Raw genomic sequence first — 22,213 nt, forward strand, 5'->3', positions numbered from 1 at the left:
CTTGGGTGAGGATTAAAAAAAAAAGAGAGTCAATGATGGCTACTTACTTAAGCCACCATCGGATGTATATTTCCCTTAATCAAAACTAGCTCAAAGATACAAATAACATATCTCCATATATAGTTCGAATAAAACTTGCCATTTAAAAGGTAACCAAAAGTCTAAAATACAGTGTTAATAATTTGACTAAACCAAAAAGTTTAACTTCTATACAGCAAAAGATACCACACATAAGTAAAAAAGAACCAAGACTGGGTAAAAATGTTTCCAAAATATATGGTAGATGACATAAAAACATCCAGAACACAAAAACAACTACTACCAATTTATTTAGAAATCAAAAAACATTAAAAAAGAAAAATAAGCCTGGCCAGTGTGGCTCAGTGGATTGAGCGTTGCCCATGGACTGAGAGGTTCCAGTTCAATTCCTGTCAGGGCACATGCCCAGGTTTCAGGCTCAATCCCCAGTATGGGGCGTGCAGGAGAAAACTGATCAATGTTTCTCTCTCACATCAATGTTTCTATCTCTCCCTTCCTCTCAAAACAAAAACCAAAAATCAATAAAAACATATTTTTTCAAAGAGAGAGAGAGAGAGAGAGCCCAGCCAGTGTGCCTCAGTGGTTTAGCATGGACCCATGCATCAAGAGGTTGCCAGTTCAATTCCCGGTCATGGCATATGCCCAGGTTATGGGCCCAATCCCCAGTGGGGGAAATGGGAGGCAGCCAATCAAAGTTCTCTCATCGATGTTTCTATTTCTCTCCCTCTCCCTTTCTCTCTCTCTCTCTAAAATCAATAAAGAAAAATATTTTTTTAAAAGAGAGAGAAATATAAGCAAATAGTATAAACAAGCAAGTCGAAGAAGAAATATAAAGTGACAAACATATAGGAAGACATGCAACTTAAGAAACAATCAAAGAAAAGCAAGTTAAGATGAATTTTAATTATTTTGCCCCAATCAATTAAAAATATGAAACACAGTGAGGGAAAATGCTGTCCCACACTGTGATTATGGTACTTACTTCAAAAAGGTGATTCAGCCAAACATTAAAATTCAAAATAGGCATGTGTTTCACCATAGTAACACTTCTTTTCATCATCTACCCCACAGAAATACATGTACACAAAGAGGCATATACAAGAATATCCATTACAGTATTGTTTGCAAAAGTGAAAAAATTGGAAATATCTTAATATCCATGAATGAAGAAATGAGTATAAACTACAGGTAGCCAATGAAATACTAGCCAGTAGTTTAAAGACTGATATATGTTAATATGCATATATGTGCAATACATAGTAGTAAATAAAAAATGTTCACAATGTGTGTAACATAACTACATGTAAATATATAATTTAGAAATGCACAGGAGAAAACTAGGGATGGATAAATAGAAAGGAAAATTGTACAGATAAATTCTTGAAAGAAATACACTTAACAGGCATGGACTTCAACTTATTATTTGAATTTTTACAACAAGAGTGTATTAACTATTACTAATATCATTCTTTCTTATTTTAATTTTTTGTTATAGATGCTTCTTCTTTTTTCCCCACTGACACCCTCCTTTCAACCCCACCCCACCCCCAGCATTACTGTCTATGTCCATGGTTACGCATACATGCAAGTAAGTTCTATGGTTTATCTCTTCCCTCCCCAACACCCCTCTCCTCTGAGGCTTGTCAGTCTGTACCCTACTACTCTGGGTCTATTTTGTTCATCAGCTTGTTTTGTTTTTTATATTCCACAAATAAGTGAGATCATGTGATATCTGTCTTTCTCTGATTGGCTTGTTTCACTAAGAATAATATTCTCTAGGTCCCTCCATGTCGTCTCAAAGGACAAGAGATCTTTCTTTCTTACAGCTGTATAATATTCCATTGTGTATATGTACCAGTTTTTTTATCCACTCATCTTTGATGGACACTTGGGCTGTTTCCAGATCTTAGCTATTGTAAATAGTGCTGCTATGAACACAGGGGTACATATATACTTTGTGGTTGGAGATTCAGGCATCTTAGGGTATATATTCCTAGAAGTGGGATCACTGGGTCAAATAGCAGTTCAATTTTAATTTTTTGAGGTAACACCATAGTGTTTTCCATAGTGGCTGCAACAGTCTGCATTCCCACCAGCGGTGCACTAGAGTCCCCTTTTCTCCACAAGCTTGCCAACACTTGTTGTTTGATGATTTGCTTATGGCAGCCATTCTGGCAGGTGTGAGGTGATACCTCATAGTCGTTTTATCATTCTTCTCTTTTTAAAAGGGGAAAAAGGGCCCTGGCCAGTTTGGCTCAGCGGTTAGAGCTTCGGTCTGCGGTCCAGAGAGACCCGGGTTCGGTTCCCACTGAGAACATGTACCTCAGTTGCAGTTTGTCCCTGGCCCTGGTTGGGTCGTGCAAGTGACAACCACTCGATGTGTTCCTTTCATGTTGATGTTTCTCTCTCTCTCTCTCTTTCTCTCTCTCCCTCCCACTCTACCTGAACAAAAAAACAAAACAAAAAATGTCCTCGGGTGAGGATTAAAAAAGAAAAACTGAAAATATTTTCTAGAAAATAATATACACACACACACAAAGAATTAGAAAATAGGAAATAAAGTATTAAAAAATTACAGGACCAGCCCTGGTCAGTTTGGCTCAGCTGTTAGAGCATCGGCCTGCGGTCTATAGAGACCCAGGTTTGGTTCTCACTGAGGGCACGTGCCTCAGTTGCAGTTTGTCCCCGGCCCTGGTTGGGTCATGTGGGAAGCAGCCACTCGATGTGTCCTTTTCACGTCGATGTTTCTCTCTCTCCCTCCCACTCTATCTGAACAAAAAATGGAAAAATGTCCTCGAGTGAAGATTTAAAAAAAAAAAAAATTACAGGACCAGTCCAGAAGGTCTAAAGAGTTCCATAAAGATGGAAAATAAAGAGGAGGAAGAAATAATCACTGAAATAACTCAGCAACATTTCCTAAGAACTAAAAGACAGTTTCCATATTAGGAGGTCCCATCAAGCCCTGGCCAATATGGCTGAATGATTCTAGTGCTGGCCAGTGCATTAAAGCGTCACAGGTTCAATTCCCAGTCAAGGGTACATATCTGGGTTGGTGGTTTGATCCCCAGCCTCAGTAGGGGCTCATAAGAAAGGCACTCAGTGAATGTGTCTCTCTCACACTGATTCCCTCCCTTCTTTCTACTCTCTCTAAAAAAAAAAAAAAATCAATGGAAAAAAATATCCTCGAGTGAGGATTAACAAAAATAAATAAAAATGCCCATCAAGTACCTAGCCCTAGCACAAAGGATAAAAAAGACTACAAAGGTTCTTTACCAGGACATCTAAATCATCAGAAATGAAAAGGCAATCCTAAAGGGTTCTAAACAGGAAAATCCTAAAAGATTCTAAAGAGCATCAGGAATCAGAATGCATTCAACTTAACATCAATAAAGAAAACTAGACAGCCCTGGCCAGTTTGGCTCAGCGGTTAGAGCGTCGGCCTGCGGTCTGGAGAGACCCGGGTTCGGTTCCCGCTAAGGGCATGTACTTCGGTTGCAGTTTGTCCCCGGCCCTGGTTGGTCGTGCGGGTGGCAACCACTCGATGTGTCCCTTCATGTCGATGTTTCTCTCTCTCTCTCTCCCTTCCTCTCTCTCCCTCCCACTCTATCTGTACAAAAAATGGAAAAATATCCTTGGGTGAGGATAAAAAAAAAAAAAAAACTAGACAAACCTGGGATGATAATTTTCAAAAACATGTGGGCCCTGGCCAGTCTGGCTCAGCGGTTAGAGCATCGGCCCGCAAAACAGAGAGTCCCGGGTTCAGTTCCCGCTAAGGGCACGTACTTCGGTTGCCGTTCATCCCCGGCCCTTGTTGGGGTCGTGTGGGTGGCAGCCAATGTGTCTCTCTCACGTCGATGTTTCTCTCTCTCTCTTCCTCCCTCTCTCCCTCCCATTCTATCTGAAGATGAATGCAAAAATGTCCTCAGGTGAGGATAAAACACAAAACAAAAAAATCAAAAACATGTGGGAAATTTATTTCCAAACTGTAATTCTATGTCAGACAAGCTATCCGATTCAGAATAAAAATAGAAAGTCTAAAAAGAGAAATCTTTTTGCCCCCATGCATCTTTTTTCTTAGGAAGCACTTGAACTGCACCAAAACATGTGAGATAACAGCATAGAATACAAAACAAAAACAAAAAACAAAAAAAGGGGGACTGAAATATGGGAAAGAGGCAAAAAGAGTCCCCAGGATAACTGTTGCATAGCAAACCAAAAGAGCAACCAGTCTTGAAGCTGGAAGAAATGTCTCTATGAAGAAGAAATTAGAAGATTATGTATATGATTAAATACTTTTAAGAAGAAATGTGGACAACTGACCCAGAGTTTCAAGGTGAAGGTGAAATAGAGATAAAATAGAGCTAAATCTCTACCTACCATAGTGAGAAATCAACACAATACAAATGTTAAACATAAGCCCGGTGGATGTGTCTCAGTGGTTGAGCATCGACCCATTCACTAAGAGGTCGACGGTTTGATTCCAGGTCAGGGCACATGCCCAGGTTGTGGGCCTGATCCCCAGTGGAGGGCATGCAAGAGGTGGCCAATCGATGTTCTCTCTCATCAATATTTCTCTCTCTCTCTCTCTCCCCCATCTTCTGTCTCTCTAATATATCAATAAAAAAATAAAATAAAAATGTTAAACATAAGTTAACATAAAACCCAATGATTCTACTCCTAGGTTTTCAAGAGAAAATATATGTCCACACACAAACTTATACATGGATGTTCAGAGCAGTATTATTTATATTAACCTAAACATAAAAACAACCCAAGTATCCATCAAATAATGAATAAACAAAACATGGTATATTCATAAATGCAGTATTACTCAGAGAAAAAAGAAAATGCTGATAGATACTATTAACGTGGATGAAGCTTGAAACTTTATGCTAAGTGAAAGAAGCCAGTCACAAAAGACCATATATTGTATGATTCCATATAGACAAAATGTCCACAATACGCAAATTCAGAGACAAAGAAGATTAGTGGCTACCAGGGACTAGAAGAGGGGTGTGGGAAGTGACTGATAAAAGGTACTTTCTTTTTCAGGAGTGATGAAATTTTCTGAAATTAGATACTGGTGATGGATGCAGAAAACTGTAAATATACCCAAACCACTGAATTATATACTGTAAAAGAGTGAGTTTTATGGTATATGAATTGTATCTCAATAAAGTTATTATTTTTTTAAAAGGCAAAACTTTCTTTAGTCATATATTTTTTTCTTAAATACCTTTCCAGCATAGAGAATACTAGAAGAATCTAACGCATCATCCAATGGTCTCCAATCCACTATCACTTCAGCATCCTAGAGAAAAAATTATAAACTATATTTACTATTCAGCAATATCTTACATTCTTAGTCACCTACTTTTAAGTCCCTCAATCCAAAATAAAATTTTAAACCCTTAAATATTAGCACTTTAAATATGCAGTATCATATGTAAACTACTATATGTAGATTTCAAAACTCTGCTTACATTTTACTATAAAATTTTATTATTGCAACTTTTACATAGTAAGTTTTCAAGCATCCTATGCCATTTTACTGACTTATCTAAAGTATTTTATTTCTAACATCATTTCATGTTAAATTTACAATCACTATTCAATTACATGATTTTATCTTACACATGAAATTCAAATTTGCTGATAATGCCCCCAAGATGAGTCACTAACATGGACAATTATTAAAATAATTCACTAGAAACATACCTTTTCTAAAACACGTAATATTCCTGAAATCAAGCTGTCTTGGTCACTGGTTTTTCCACAAGATGAGTGAACATAGACACCTTCCTGTTCATATATTATCTGGAACAGCAAAAATAAGATCAATCACAGCATTTTTATTCAATACCATTTCAACATCAGTTTTTTAAAAATTAAGAGATATTTTCCTATAATACCTGAATCAAGTTTCTGATAATTGCATATATAAAGGCATTATTTTAAAAACAGCACTCAGACTTAAGAGAACTTCAAACAAAGATAAATTGGAAGTTTACTTTGTTATGCATGAAAGTTTTGAGGTTAGTGATTATCACAATCTTAACCTTCTCTATAAACAAAGATATCAGGCTAATTTCTGTCTCAATAAACAAAGTGACTTAGCCCTGGCCAGTTTGGCTCAGCAGTTAGAGCGTTGGCCTGCGGTCCGGAGAGACCCGGGTTCGGTTCCCGCTAAGGGCACGTACTTCGGTTGCAGTTTGGCCCCGGCCCTGGTTGGTCGTGTGGGTGGCAGCCACTCGATGTGTCCCTTCACGTCGATGTTTCTCTCTCTCTCTCTCCCTCCCACTCTATCTGTACAAAAACAAAAAAAAAACAAAGTGACTTCAATATGTTTTTAACACACATTAAGCAAAATACTGGATCCAAACTGAAAATGGACCTGAAAATATTCAAGAATAAGAAGAGATAAAATACAATGAGGAATCAATGCTTTCTAACTATTCCCATAATAGCATTTTTTTTTTTTAAATCCTCACCTGAGGACACTTTTCCATTTCTTGTTCAGATAGAGTGGGGAAGGAGAGAGAGAGAGAGAAACATCGATGTGAAAGGGACACATCGAGTGGTTGCCATCCACACAACCAACCAGGGCCGGGGACAAACTGCAGCCGAGGTACATGCCCTGAGCGGGAACCCAACCCGGACCTCCCTGGACCGCAGGCCGATGCTCTACCGCTGAGCCAAACTGGCCAGGGCAATATAGCATATTTTTTACTGTAAAATCATTTTGTTTACAACAACCCAGCAGAGTGGCATAGATATTTAGAGAATAATATGAGAATTTTAAATAAGAATGATGAGGAATTCTAGAAATAACTAGTTTCAACTAATTCAAGATCACAAATATTTACTGAGTACTTCTATATGTAAAACCATGTAAAAGACCACATGTATATGAATATGATTAACATATGGTCCCAATGTTAAGTCTTATCTTCTAAAGGAACCCATTTGAATTATTATTGTTTTAATTATGAAAATAAGTACAAGGAAAATAAAAGAGTCACATTTAGACCAAAGTACTTTTGACATATGTAAGTTTGGAATGGAGTGTACTTTTTATTTATATAGACCTTTTATTAATATAATCACATCACTATTCAGAATAGCATGGGGATCAACAATGCAGGACAAGCCCCACCAGAGCCCATCACCATCGCCATCCAGCTGATGAATATAAATTGGCATGTATTCTGTTTTTAGCTAACATTCATGGAAAACTTATGTACCAGGAACTCCACAAGTTGTAACTTAATGTTTACAACAACCCTACATCATAGGTTCTATAAATATATCCTACTACATCATTAGGATAAGGAGTCCATTTGTGTAAATGAGAAAACTGACAGAGAGGTTAAATAACTTGCCTAAGGTCGATGATACAAAGAGTAAAGGGTGGTTAGAAAGTGGTGTAGAGATTGAAACCTAGGCAATCTGACACCAGAAAACTGATCTTAGCCACTGCACTACAGAACCCCCACATTATTTTACTGCCTCTCCTGTGTTATGTTAGTCACTTCTGATATGGACTTATATCATGTCAGAAAAGAGTCTTCTAATAATCAAGATCACCAGAAAAGTACTGAACTCAAAAAACCCAAAATGGCCATCGACAAAATAGTTATTAAGCAACAGACTAGCATTAAGTAGAAGGCAAAAATTAGTATTGTGGGACACAATTCTATTGTTTGTCTAGAGATGAAAAATGTTAATGTATACAGATTTACTCACACACATCCATAAATATATTCATAAGATTATTCACAATAGTATGATTTATTACTTATAATATCAGAGGGGGGAGTGAGAAAAGGAGGAAAGGAAAGGTATGAATCTAAATGTCCACAATGAGGAAAATGATCAAACTATACCCTGGGATATATTTTTTTTTATCCTCACCCAAGGACATATTTGCATTTATCTTCAGATGGGGGGGGAGGTGAGAGAGAAACATCAACGTGAGAAAGACACACCGAATGGTTGCCACCCACATGACCCGAACCAGGGCCGGGACAAAATGCAACCGAATTACGTGCCCCTAGCAGGAACTGAACCGAGACTCTCTGGTCCACAGGCCGCTGATCCAAACTGGCCAGGACACCCTGGGATTTTCTTCCTATGAGGAATGTTATTCAGAAGTTAAGAAAGAATGAGGAAGATTAAATAGACAAACATACATACATACATGGGGAAAAATGTCAATTATTTACAGTATGATGACATTTATATTTTTAAAACATTTTCGGTATCTCTGTAAAATACATAAAGCAAGTTATGTGGGGACATGCTTTAAGCTGTCAACAGAAGTTACTTCTGGAAGAGAGAATGGGATGGGGAAAGGTTGAAAGTGTAACTAACTTTTTATGTTAATACCTCTAATTTCTTTTAGTAGTTAAAAGTTATATATTGCTTTAGTACTTAAAAAAATAATTTTAATGTGTAAAGTGAAAAAAGAAAATTCCAAAAGCATATACTGTAACCTTTCCAGACTTCTGTTTATGAGTTCATAAAACAGAATAGTTATAACTGGAGCCACAAAATGGATCTAAGAAAAAGTTATGGAAAAGAAATCCCTTAAAATCTCAAGCTTTAGTAACAAATAGATCAGAGACATTTCCAGAAACTACACTTTAGCATATTTTCACTAGTTTAATATACTCAGGTATTACAATAACCAAATTCAAAGTTCTCATAGAAAAGGGGGCACTCACTTGCCAAGAAAAGCTTGGTATCATTAACAAGACAACCTAAGGTTCAGAGATACTATTAACACTAAAGAGATTCTGGAAGCTTAATGAAGTGAACCCTAAACAATCAAGTGCAACATTTTACCTAACTGAAACATATTATGCAACTCTTTCTTTCCCATATATGTTAGTCTATTTTTCCAGATAAGAAGAAGCTGAGTTTCCTAAATAATCCATCTGGGAAAATATCTTTAAAGTATTAAAGTACTAGGCACCTTATGAAAAAGTTGCCCTAAGTTGAGGAAATAGAGCTGGGAACTGAGGGGAGGCCAAGAAAGAGTTCACAGGACAATACCAGAAAAGAGAGAAATGCTCAGAGAGAGAGAACTCAGGAGGTCTACAGAGGTCACTGAGTGTTCTACAAGTGCATATGTATCAGTAAACTACCTAAGGAAAGGGGAAAAACCACCTGAAATTATTAGAAAACAATTTGCAGGCTCACACAGAGCTGTTCCCACCAGAGTGGGGAGCCTTATAATTCACAGGGCATTGGGTAGGGTACTCTGAATAGTATTGGTTCAGCACTGTAGCAAAATTAGTTCCACATCAAATGCTATGCTGATACCATCTAGCAAGTTTAAAAGCAAGACCCAAAAGTATCAAATGATTTCCACATAACAAGTCCTTCTAGGATAAAACTCAAGAATATTTAACAGGAATACAAAGATACCTAGCACCTATAATAAAATTTACAATATCTGACATCTGGAAAAAGAAAAAATTTAGCAACATATTAACATAGTACTATAACCCATAATGAGATAAGGAAGGAGAGTGGGAAAGACAAGGTCAATGGAAAAAAAGGGGGACATCTGTAATACTTTCAACAACAACAACAATAAAGATAATAAGGAAGAAAATCAGCCAATAAAGTTATCCAAAACGATCGTGGTCAGTCTGGTTCAGATCAAAGAGTCATGGGTTTGATTCCAGTCAAGGGCACATACCCTTGGTTGAGGTTGTGCAGGAGGCAACCAACTGATGTGTCACTCTCACATCGATGTCTGCCTGTCTGTCTGTCTATCTATCTATCTTCCTGCGTGCTCGCTCTCTCTCTCTCTCTCTCTCTCTCTCTCCCTCCCTCCCTCCCTCCCACTCTATCTGAAAATCAATGAAAAAATATCTTCAGGTGAGAATTTAAATAATAATCCAAAATAACACAAATAGAATAGAGAAGGATATTAAAACATTATTATAACTGAATCCCATGTATTCAAGACACTAGAGAAAAGTTAGAGCTCACTAAAAGAAAACATCACAAATATTACAAAGACTCAATAAAACTTCTAAAGATGAAAACTACAATGTCTCAAATGAAAAATACACTGAGTATTTGGCATATCAGACACCGCAGAAGAATAATGAACTTGAAGTCACAGCAATAAACTATACAAAACATAAAGACCCGGGGAGAAAGACTGATAAAAAGTGAATAGAGCATCAATGAGCTGCAGGAAAACATCAAGTATCTAGTATATGCATAACTGAAGTACCTGAAAGAGATAATGAAGAGGAGAAAAGAAGCAGAATGGCCTTTACAGACTTGTCTCTATTTCGCCCAAGGCAATATGCTCAATTAATATTTGACAAAGGTGGCAAGAGCATACAATGGAGTAAGGACAGCCTCTTTAATTAATGGTGCTGGGAAAATTGGACAGCTACATGCAGAAAAATGAAACTAGACCATCAACTTACACAAGAATAAACTCAAAATGGATAAAAGACTTAAATGTGACTCATGAATCCATAAAAATCCTAGAAGAAACTGTAGGCAACAAAATTTCAGACATCATACACAGCAGAATTTTCACTGATACATCACCTACGGCAATAGAAACAAAGGAGAAAATGAACACATGAGACTACATCAAACTCAAAAGCTTCTGCACAGCGAAAGATACAATCATCAAAACGGAAAGGCTACCCACTGTATGGGAGAGCATAATTGCCAATGATATATCAGATAAGGGGTTAATTTCCAATATATATATAGAGTACTCACACAACTCAACAAAAGGAAGACTAAGAACCCAGTTAAAAAATGGGCAGAGGCCCTGGCCAGTTTCGCTCAGCAGTTGGAGCGTCAGCCTAGGGACCAGAGTGTCTCAGGTTCGGTTCCCGCTAGGACACGTACCAAAATTAAAAATTAAAAAAAAAAAAAAAAAAAAAATAGACAGAGGACCTAAATACAAATTGTCAAGAGACATATGAAGAAATGCTCAACATCACTAATCATCAGAGAAATGCAATTTAAAACAATGAGGGGACTTCCGGTCAAGACGGCAGTGTAGGTAAACGCGGTATCATGTCCTCCCACAACCACATCAAAGTTACAACTAAACTACAGAACAACCATCATTCAAAACCGCCTGAAATCAAGCTGAATGGAAGTCCCACAACTATGAAATTAAAGCAGCAGCCACACCAAGACTGGTAGGAGGGGCAGAGGCGGAGGGCTGGTACCACACCCACATGTGGAGGATAAAAATCAGGAGGCTACCTCGGCTTCGAAGGTCCTCCCTGAGGGTTCTAATGCCAGGAAGAGAAGACCTCATAACTTCTAGCTAGAAAAACCAGCAGGAACTGAGGCTGAGGGAGGCTGAGGCGGCTGGACCCCCAGGCAGCTCCTCTTAAAGGCCTGCACAGGGATTTACTAGGACTAGCACCCTCCAGGCTCCAGCATGGGGGAGGCAGTTTGAAAGGCACCAGAGAAATAGAGGCAAGAACTGAGTTGTTTGGCATTGGAGTGAGGCCTGGCAAGGTGGCTTTCTCCTGGACAGACATGCTGTGAGAGGCCTTTGTTTCTTTGGTGAGCCCTTCCCTGAGACGGCAGGCAGTTGTCATATCTGGGACTCCAGCGACTTGGCTCACACCATTTTCTCCACCCTGGTGATTCCCTGAGGCCCTGCCCCAGGCAACTTTCAAGCCTACCCCAGCTGTTGTCAGTTGCTTTACCACAGGATTGGCCTATCTTGGATCCTGCTTCGTGTTTTCCTAAATTCTTTCAAACAAGCAGCATCTGCTCTCAGATACGCTCATACCGCTTGTTAAATACTACATAGAAACAAACACAGGGAGGCAGCCAAAATGAGACGACAAAGAAACAGGCCCCAAATGAAAGAACAGAACAAAACTCCAGGAAAAGAACTAAGCGAAATGGAGTTAAGCAAGCTAACAGATGCAGAGTTCAAAATACTGCTTATAAGGATGCTCAATGAACTTAGTGAGGGCCTCAATGAACTTAGTGAGGGCCTCAAGAGCATAAAAAAGGACCAGTCAGAAATGAAGGATGCACAGTCAGAAATGAAGGAGGCACTAACTGAAATAAAGAATAATTTACACAGATTCAATAGTAGAGTAGGTAAAGCCAAGAAGCAAACCACTGATTTGGAATATAAGGAAGCAAAAAACACCCACTCACAACAGCGAAAAGAAAAAAGAATCCAAAAAAATGAGGATAGTGTAAGGAGCCTCTGGGACAACTTCAAGCATGCCAACATTCGCATCATGGGAGTGCCAGAAGGAGGAGAAAACAAGAAATCAAAAACCTATTTGAAACAATAATGGCAGAAAATTTCCCTAACTTGGTGAAGGAAACAGACATACAAGTCCAGGAAGCACAGAGAATCCCAAACAAGATCAACCCCAAGAGGCCCACACCAAGATACATCGTCATCAAAATGCAAAACATTCGCCCTGGCCAGTTTGGCTCAGTGGTTAGAGCGTCGGCCTGCGGTCCTGAGAGACCCGGGTTCGGTTCCCGCTAAGGGCACATACCTCGGTTGCAGTTTGTCCCCGGCCCTGGTTGGTTGTGCGGGTGGCAGCCACTCGATGTGTCCCTTCACGTCGATGTTTCTCTCTCTCTCTCTCTCTGTTCCTCTCTCTCCCTCCCACTCTACCTGAACAAAAAATGGAAAAATGTCCTCGGGTGAGGATAAAAAAAAAAAAAAAATGCAAAACATTCAAGACAAAGAGAGAATCTTTTTTTTTTCCTTTTTTTTTAGAGAGAGAGGGAGGGAGGGGGGAAGAGAGAGAGAAACATCAATGTGAGAGAGACACATTGAGTGGCTGCCACCCACACAACCCCAACCGGGGCCAGGGACAAACTGCAACCAAGGTACATGCCCCTAGCGGGAGCCAAACCCAGGACTCTCTGTTCCGCTGGCCGACGCTCTTAACCACTGAGCAAAACTGGCCAGGGCACAAAGAGAGAATCTTAAAAGCAGCAAGAGAAAGGCAGCTAGTTACCTACAAGGGAGTACCCATAAGATTGTCAGCTGATTTCTCAAAAGAAACTTTGCAGGCCAGACGGGAGTGGCAAGAAATATTCAGAGGGATGAAAAGCAAGAACCTACAACCAAGATTACTCTATCCTGCAAAGTTGTCATTTAGAATCAATGGCCATATAAAGAGTTTCCCAGACAAGAAAAAGCTAAAGGAGTTCACCACCACCAAACCAGTATTACATGAAATGTTAAAGAAGTCTTCTTGAAGAAAAAGACAAAAAATATGAACAAACAGAATGGCAATGAATATATATCTATCGACAATTGAGCCTACAAACAAAATGAACAGGCAGAACAGAAGCATTCTCAAAGATACAGAGAATATTTTATTGGTTGCCAGATGGGAGGGGGATTGGGGGAATGGGTGAAAAAGGTGTAGGGATTAAGAAGTACAAATTGGTTGTTAGACTGACAAACCTCAAAGGGAAGGGGAGGTGGGGGGTGGGAAGAGATAAACCAAGGAATTTATATGTACATGTGTATAACCAATGGACACGAACAACAGTGTGGGGAAAGGCAGGAGGTGGGCAGGAATGGGGAGGTAGAGGTCAATGGGGAATAATGAGGAACATCTGTAACACATCAGCAAAAAGATCAATTAAAAAAATAAAAATAAAACAACAATGAGGTATGACCTCACCCCTACCAGAATGGCTGCCATTAACAAATCATCAAACAAGTACTAGAGGACTGTAGTACACTGTTGGTGGGTATGCAGACTGGTGCAGCTACTACAGAAAACAATATGGCATTTCCTCAAAAAATTAAAAATTGCCCTGGCCAGTTTGGCTCAGTGGTAGAGCGTCGGACTGCGGTCCAGAGAGACCCGGGTTCAGTTCCCATTAAGGGCATGTACCTCGGTAGCAGTTTGTCCCCAGCCATGGTTGGGTTGTGCGGGTGGAGGCCACTCAATGTGTCCCTTTCACATAGATGTTTCTCTCTCTCTCTCTCCCTTCCCACTCTATCTAAACAAAAAATGGAAAAATGTCCTCGGGTGAGGATAAAAAAAAAATTTAAAAATTGATCTGCCATATGACTCAGTTATCCCACTTCTAGGAATATGTCCTAAGAAGCCTGAAACAATTAGAAAGAATATAAGCACCCCTATGTTCATAGCAGCACTATTTACAGCAGAATTCACATTTTTCTCAAGGGCACATGGGACATTCTCAAAAATAAACTGCATGTTAGGACACAAACTAAGTATCTACAACTTCAAGAAGATTGAAATCATATCAAGCATCTTCTCAGATCACAATGGCATGAAACTAGAAATCAATTACAACAAAAACATGCAAAAACATTTGAACACATGGACGCTAAATAGCATGTTATTAAACAATGAATGGGTTACCGAGGAGATCCAGTAAGAAATTAAAAACTTCCTGGAAACCAATAAAAACAAACACACAACACAAAATCTATGGGATGCAGTGAAGGCAGTCCTGAGAGGGAAGTTATAGTACTACAGGCCTACCTCAAGAAACAAGAAAAATTCCTAATTGACTTTCTAACTCTACAACTTAAAGAACTAGAAAGAAAAAAAAAAAAATCCTAGAGCAAGGAGAAGAAAAGAAACAGTAAAGGTCAGAGCAGAAATAAATGACATAGAGACTAAAAAAACAATTAAAAAGATCAATGAAATAAACAGCTGGTTCTTTGAAAGGATAAAGACTGATGAACCTTTAGCCAGACTCACCAAGAAACAAAAAAGGAGGTGCCAAGTAAACAAAATCAGAAATGAGAGAGGAAAAGTAACAACTGACACCACAGAAATACAAAAGATCATCAAAACATACTATGAACAATTATACAGCAACAAATTCAACAATCTAGGCGAAATGAATAAATTTCTAGAAACAGACAGTCCCCCAAAACTGAACTGGGAAGAGATAGAAAACTTGAACAGACCAATAAAAACTAAGGAAATTGGAGATGTAATCAAGAAACTCCCAGCAAACAAAAGCCCAGGCCTGGACAGCTTCACGGGGGAGTTTTACCGAACATTCAGAGAAGAACTAACACCCATTCTCCTCAAACTATTTCAAAAAATTCAAGAAGAAGAAAGACTTCCAAACTCATTTTATTAGGCCAGCATAATCCTAAATCCAAAACCGGATAAAGACACTACAAAGAAAGAAAACAACAGGCCAATATCCCTGATGAACATAGATGCCAAAATCCTTAACAAAATATTAGCAAATCAGATCCAGCCATACATCAAAAAAATTATTCATCATGACCAAGTGGGATTCATCCCAGGGATGCAAGGCTGGTACAATATTTGCAAATCAATAAATGTGACATACCACATAAACGAAATGAAAGATAAAAATCATATGATCATATCAATAGACGCTGAAAAAGCATTCAACAAAATCCAGCACCCATTTCTGATAAAAACGCTCAGCAATGAGGGAATGAGGGATCATATCTCGACAAAATATAGGCCATATATGAAAGACCTACAGCCAACATCATACTCAACGGGCAAAAACTAAAAGCATTTCCCTTAAGAACAGGAACAAGACAAGGATGCCCACTTTTGTCACTCTTATTTAACATAGTACTGGAAGTCTTAGCCACAGCAATCAGACAGGAAGAAAAAATAAAAGGGATCAAAATTGGAAAGGAGGAAGTGAAACTGTCATTATTCACAGATGACATGATATTATACATAGAAAACCTTAAAGACTCCATCAAAAATCTACTAGACTTAATAAATAAATTTAGCAAAGTAGCAGGATACAAAATTAACATCAAGAAATGGATGGCATTCTTTATACACCAATGATGAACTCACGGAAAAAGAAACTAAAAAAATAATCCCATTGCCCTGGCCAGTTTGGCTCAGCGGTTGGAGCGTCCACCTGCGGTCCGGAGAGACCCGGGTTCGGTTCCCACTAAGGGCATGTACCTCGGTTGCAGTTTGTCCCCGGCCCTGGTTGGTCGTGCGGGTGGCAGCCAGTCGATGTGTCCCTTTCACATTGATGTTTCCCTCTCTCTCTCTTCCTCTCTCTCCCTCCCACTCTATCTGTACAAAAAATGGAAAAATGTCCTCGGGTGAGGATAAAAAAAAAAAATCCCATTTACCATTGCGGCAAAAAAATTAAGATACTTAGGAATAAACTTTACCAAAGAAATAAAGGACCTATTTGCAGAAAACTAAAAGGCATTGAAAAAAGAAATAGAGGAAGATATAAAAAAGTGGAAGCACATACCCTGTTCATGGATTGGAAGAATTAACATCATTAAAATGTCCATACTACCCAAAGCAATCCATAGATTCAATGCAATCCCCATAAAAATAACAATGGCATACTTCACAGAACTAGAACAAATACTTCAAAAGTTCATATGGAACCAAAAAGGCCCCAAATAGCCACAGCAGTTTTGAAAAAGAAGGACAAAGTAGGTGGAATCACAATACCAGATATCAGGTTATACTACAAAGCTACTGTAATCAAAACAGCCTGGTATTGGTATAAGAACAGGCACATAGATTAATGGAATAGAACAGAGAACCCAGAAATCGACCCAAAACATTATGCTCAATTAATATTTGACAAAGGTGGCAAGAGCATACAATGCAGTAGAGACAGCCTCTTTAATAAATGGTATTGGGAAAATTGGACAGCTACATGTAAAAAAAAATAAAACTAGACCATCAACTTACACTATACACAAGAATAAACTCAAAATGGATAAAAGACTTAAATGTGACTCTTGAATCCATAAAAATCCTAGAAGAAAATGTAGGCAACAAAATTTCAGACATCATACGCAGCAGAATTTTCACTGATACATCACCTAAGGCAACAGAAACAAAGGAAAAAATGAACACATGCGACTACATCAAACTAAAAAGCTGCACAGCAAAAGAAACAACCATCAAAATGGAAAGGCAACCCACTGTATGGGAGAACATCATTGCCAATGATACATCAGATAAGGGGTTAATTTCCAAAATGTATAGAGTGCTCATACAACTCAACAAAAGGAAGACAAAAAGCCCAATTAAAAAATGGGCAGAGGAGCTGAATAGACACCTCTCCAAACAGAACATACAAATGACCAAGAGACATATGAAGAAATGCTCAACATCACTGATCATCAGAGAGATGCAAATTAAAACAACAATGAGGTATCACCTCACACCTGTCAGAATGGCCACCATCAACAAAGCTTCAAACTTGTGTTGGCGAGGGTGTGAAGAAAAGGGGACTCTAGTATACTCCTGGTGGGAATGCAGATTGTTGCAGCCACTACGGAAAATAATATGGTGAGCTCTGGCCAGTTTGGCTCAGCGGTTGGAGCATCGGCCTGCAGACCAGAGAGTCCCAGTTTCAGTTTCCACTAAGGGCACGTACCTTAGTTGCAGTTTGTCCCTAGACCCAGTTGGGGTCATGTGGGTTGCAACCACTCGATGTGTCTCTCTCACGTCGATGTTTCTCTCTCTCTTTTTCTTTCTCCCTTTCCCTCCCTACTGCTCTATCTGAAGATAGATGCAAAAATGTCCTCGGGTGAGAATTTAAAAAAATCACTACGGTGTTACCGCAGAAAATTAAAAATTAACTGCCATTTGACCCAGTGATCCCACTTCTAGGAATATATCCTAAGAAGCCTGAAACACCAATCAGAAAGAATATATGTACCCCTATATTCATAATAGCACTATTTACAATCACTAAGATCTGGAAACAGCCCAAATGTCCATCAGTAAATGAGTGGATAAAAAAGCTGTGGTACACATACACAATGGAATACTATGCATGTGTAAGAAAACAAGATCTCTTATCTTTTGAGATGACATGGAGGGACCTAGAGAATATTATCCTAAGTAAAACAAGCCAATCAGAGAAAGACAAGTATCACATGATCTCACTTATTTGTGGAATATAATGAACAAAACAAACTGATGAACAAAATAGACCCAGAGAAATAGAAGTAGGATATAGACCGACAAACCTCAGAAGGGGGTGGGGGAGGAGATAAACCACAGAACTTATATGCATTTATGGGTAACCAATGGACATAAATAACAATGCTGGGGACGGATGGGGCGGGATGTGGGGGTGGATCAGGAGGAGGGTATCAATGGGGGGGGAGAATAAACATCTGTAGCAAAAATAAATTAATAAAGAAAGTCAATAACAAGAAAATGAACAACAGTTTAAAATAAAATGGGCAAAAGGTTTGAACAGACACTTCACCAAAGATATAGGAATGGCATATAATCACATAAAAAGATACTAAACATCATTAGTTGTTATGGAAATGCAAAATGAAACCCTGGGAGGCACCTGACACTCCCCACCCAATACAAACAAACTTCCTGCCTGGGCCACTCTGAAATGACATATTCTCTCAAAGCCTGTGCCTTTTTGGTGTGGATTGTGTTCGATGTACCTAGAACACCTTTTTGCACCTTCTCTGTAAATAACTTCTAAGTTCCATTAAAGAACACAAGCAACAGCCTCTCCAAACTCTTCCAACAACACCCATTCCACCTAATCTGATTTAGAAGTTTCTTCATTCATACAGTCACATTTATTGAGTCCCAACTAGTTGCTGGGAAATAAAAGGTGTTGGTGAAAAAACACATACACTGAAAAAGTGTCTGACTAAACTGTAATGTCATATAAACCAGTAAATCAATGGTCATAGCAGAATGTGATGCACAGGATCCTGAATGTCAATTTTAGTTATTTCTCCAATAAATATATAGTGAACACCTGCAATATGCCAGCTTTTAGGTATAAATAAATAAAGCTAGTTTCTAGGAATTCTATTTTATAAATAAAATTCAGTCATTGTCTTCATAATACTTACAACTGAATTGGAGATTAGGACAAGAAAATAGATAATCACAACATATAACAGAAGTATGAATACGCTGCCACAGCAGGCCCTTATAAATGGTATCTAACCTAAACTTAAGGGGCTCAGGCAGGATGAGAAATGAGGAAGACTTAACCAGAGTGACATAAGATGAGACCTGAAGAATTTTAACTAGAAGAGGGTATATGTTCTATACAGAGAGCAGAAGTTCAGTGCATGGCTGCAACCCAGGTCAGACAATAGAGGCTAGTATTAAGAGACAAGAATAGAGACCAGATCATAAAGGGTTTTATAAGCCATGCTCAAGAATTTGGGAGTTGGTAATTTATCCAGAAGATAATCTCTGCCATTAGAAAAGTCTAGCAGGGGAATATGGTACCATGGTCAGACTTGCCTTTTTCTAACACTGGTTGCAAAGCCAAGAAAAAATAGCTGCAGTAATCCAGGGAGAGAGACTCATGGTGGCCTGAACTAAGGCAGCAGCAGTGGGGATGAGGAAAGGCAGATGGCTTAACAAAGTTATTTAAAAAGTCAAAATGATAGAACTTCATGAGTGATCGCATGTGGGAAGTGAAGGGGAGAAAAGTCAAGGACAAAACTGAGTAGATGAGGTTATCCACTGAGATAAGCAGAGAATACAGAAGAAAGTAACATGTGTTATTTAGGACATGTTAATCAATAATGACCATGGAACTAAAGAAATATAGAACCATAGGTGGTTTTAAGGGTAACAAAACACAGAAATTCTGAGTGAAGATACAGAGATACTGAGAATGGTACAATTCTTAATGAAGAGAAGAACTATTATTGCTTTTAAGGACATTAGTGTGCCAAACAATATCAGACAGGAGAGCAGAAATAATTTAGCAGTCTGGAGAACTACAATGAGGACAAAATGAATGACTTCTCTTATACCAACAACTACATATACATTATAGTATTGCACAATAAAAGACAGTTAGTAGATTTCCTAAGGATTTCCTTCCACAAAAAATGAAAATGAAAAGGTTGTGTTATAATTTTTCATCTAGTCCCAGCAGCTAAGTGCCTTCAAAGCAAAGACTTGACATTGGAATACTTTCTCAAAAAGCCATATTTATTCATTCATATATTGAAGTAACTTGTTAAAATTGCAAACCACTGTACTGTGTCAAGAATGAAGTCTGTGTTTAAACACTCTTGTATCCAAAGCACTCAGCACACAGAAGATACTGAAACCTTTGTTAAACTAAAGAAAGCCACAAAAACAAAGATGACATACACATGTTGTATCCTGTACCAGCAAGGTACTACCATGTTACAAGATCTACGCTAGGAAAATAAATAGTCTCCAAAAAATTTACTAGGTACCAAGAATATCTTTTATCTTTCTTAAGCATAAGGGTTTCACTAGACTATAAGCATATCTGAAAGAAACTGTGAGGAGCCAAATTTAAGTTACAAAATAAATTCTTACTAAGAATACCAGCAAAACAAATTCTAAGAACAAAATAACAGCTGATTTCCCACTTGTTTCAAGTTGTTTTCAAGAGAACTAAATTCTAATACATTTCCAACCACAGACTGAGAGTGAAATCCAAGTGTACTAAAATATAGGACTTTTTAACTCCAAAACAAGAGTGCTATTTTATTTTATTATTTTTTTAATGCTTTTTTAAATTTATTTATTTATTTTTGGTACATGCCCCTAGCGGGAACTGATCCTGGGACTCTCTGGTCCATGGAGGCCCATGCTCCAACCACTGAGCCAAACCGGCCAGGGCCAAGAGTGCTATTTTAACAAGTCCATCTCTCTCACTCTAGTTCCCCCTCATTTTCTCTACCTTCTTGTTAGTTCCTCTTTACTGAATACCTACTATGTACCAGAATCTATGCAAGATGTGGGTAAAATATTGCAGGCCCTGACCTCATGATGTCTAGAGGTCTTCAGAATACAAACATTCCGAATACAAATATTTCATCTACAGGCCTTAAGAATACAGATATTCACTAAAAATACACCAACTTCAAGGACTTCAAATTACATTTCATATTTAGACATGGTAAAGGGATGGCTGTTAGTAAATGTGTTCCTTCTGAAGATCTGAAGTATATAAGCCCCAAGGTGAGGAGCTGCAGTATTTGATGTACCCCCAGTGCCTAACATACTGACTGGAACAAATTAGGTGCTTAATAAATATTTGTTTAAAATGAAAGTAAACTGCCCGGCCAGTGTGGCTCAGTGGTTGAGCATCAACCCATGCATTAAGAGGTTACCGGTTCGGTCCTGGCCGGTTTGGCTCAGCAGTTAGAGCGTCGGCCTGCGGTCCGGAGAGACCCGGGTTCAGTTCCCGCTAAGGAACTCGGTTGCGGTTTGTCCCCGGCCCTGGTTGGTCGTGAGGGTGGCAGCCACTCGATGTGTCCCTTTCACGTCGATGTTTCTCTCTCTCTCTCTCTCTCTCTCTCTTTCCCCCTCCCACTCTGTCTGAACAAAAAGTGGAAAAGGGTCCTCAGGTGAAGATAAAAAAAAAAAAAGAGGTTACCGGTTCGATTCTCAGTCAGGGCACATGCCCAGGTTGTAGGCCAAATCCCCAGTGAGGGCATGCATGAGGCAGCCAATCGATGTTATCTCTCATCGATGTTTCTCTCTCTCTCTGTCTCTTCCCCTTCCTTTCTCTCTAAAATCAATAAAGGAAAAAAAAAAATTTAATGAAAGTAAATTGTAACCATCAAAGGTACTGAGTATAAGGACAAAACCTAATCCAGGCTATCTCCTTTCTCCCACCTTCTCTGTAAATTCAACTCATTCCACTAATTCACCTCTGTTCACCTGTTAGAAAAGAAGCAGAATGGCCTTTACAGACTTGTCTCTATTTCGTCCCTTATTATTCACAAGAGGATAACACGCCTTCCCTGTTTGGTTGACTGAAAACATACAGTTCTACACAAATGTAACAGCAAAGGATAGCTGAACTCAAAAAATCAGGGTTTAATATCAAACTCAAACCCACTTTCAAAAGCTCAGCTGAGAAAAACAATATACAAGAAAAAAATCATGATGAGAATAAAACCTATCCTTGAATGTAGTCAAATCATCAGAGAACTGAAAACATCAAACTGGTACCCTGTATTCACTGAGCTACTGAAATATTCATTGGCAAAAAATTAACAGCATAGTAAGGGGCAATACAGGGTCCTTTTTCTTTACAAAAGGACACAATATGCCATATAATCACATTCATTATATTACATATTTTAAAGAATCTACAGAAGACTTTATACTGTGGTCTAATCCTCAGAAACTAG

General features: G+C 38.6%; 1 protein-coding gene across 4 annotated transcripts in view; it reads right to left on the reverse strand.

The window, feature by feature from the left end:
* Positions 1–22,213, reverse strand: part of TBC1D15 (TBC1 domain family member 15) — a 79,390-nt gene that overhangs the window by 53,480 nt on the left and 3,697 nt on the right. For 3 of the 4 annotated variants that reach the window (XM_036251067.1, XM_036251069.1, XM_036251066.1), the window contains exons 2-3: positions 5,758–5,856; positions 5,276–5,350 (exon numbers count right to left, since the gene is read on the reverse strand). In XM_036251067.1, coding sequence (XP_036106960.1) covers positions 5,276–5,350; positions 5,758–5,856 — 174 coding nt within the window. Of the gene's footprint in view, positions 1–5,275; positions 5,351–5,757; positions 5,857–22,213 lie in introns of those variants that run through there. The other variant, XM_036251070.1, reaches the window with a different exon arrangement.

The sequence above is a fragment of the Molossus molossus genome, unplaced genomic scaffold, assembly GCF_014108415.1.
Source record: "Molossus molossus isolate mMolMol1 unplaced genomic scaffold, mMolMol1.p scaffold_m16_p_10, whole genome shotgun sequence".
Lineage (NCBI taxonomy): Eukaryota > Metazoa > Chordata > Mammalia > Chiroptera > Molossidae > Molossus > Molossus molossus.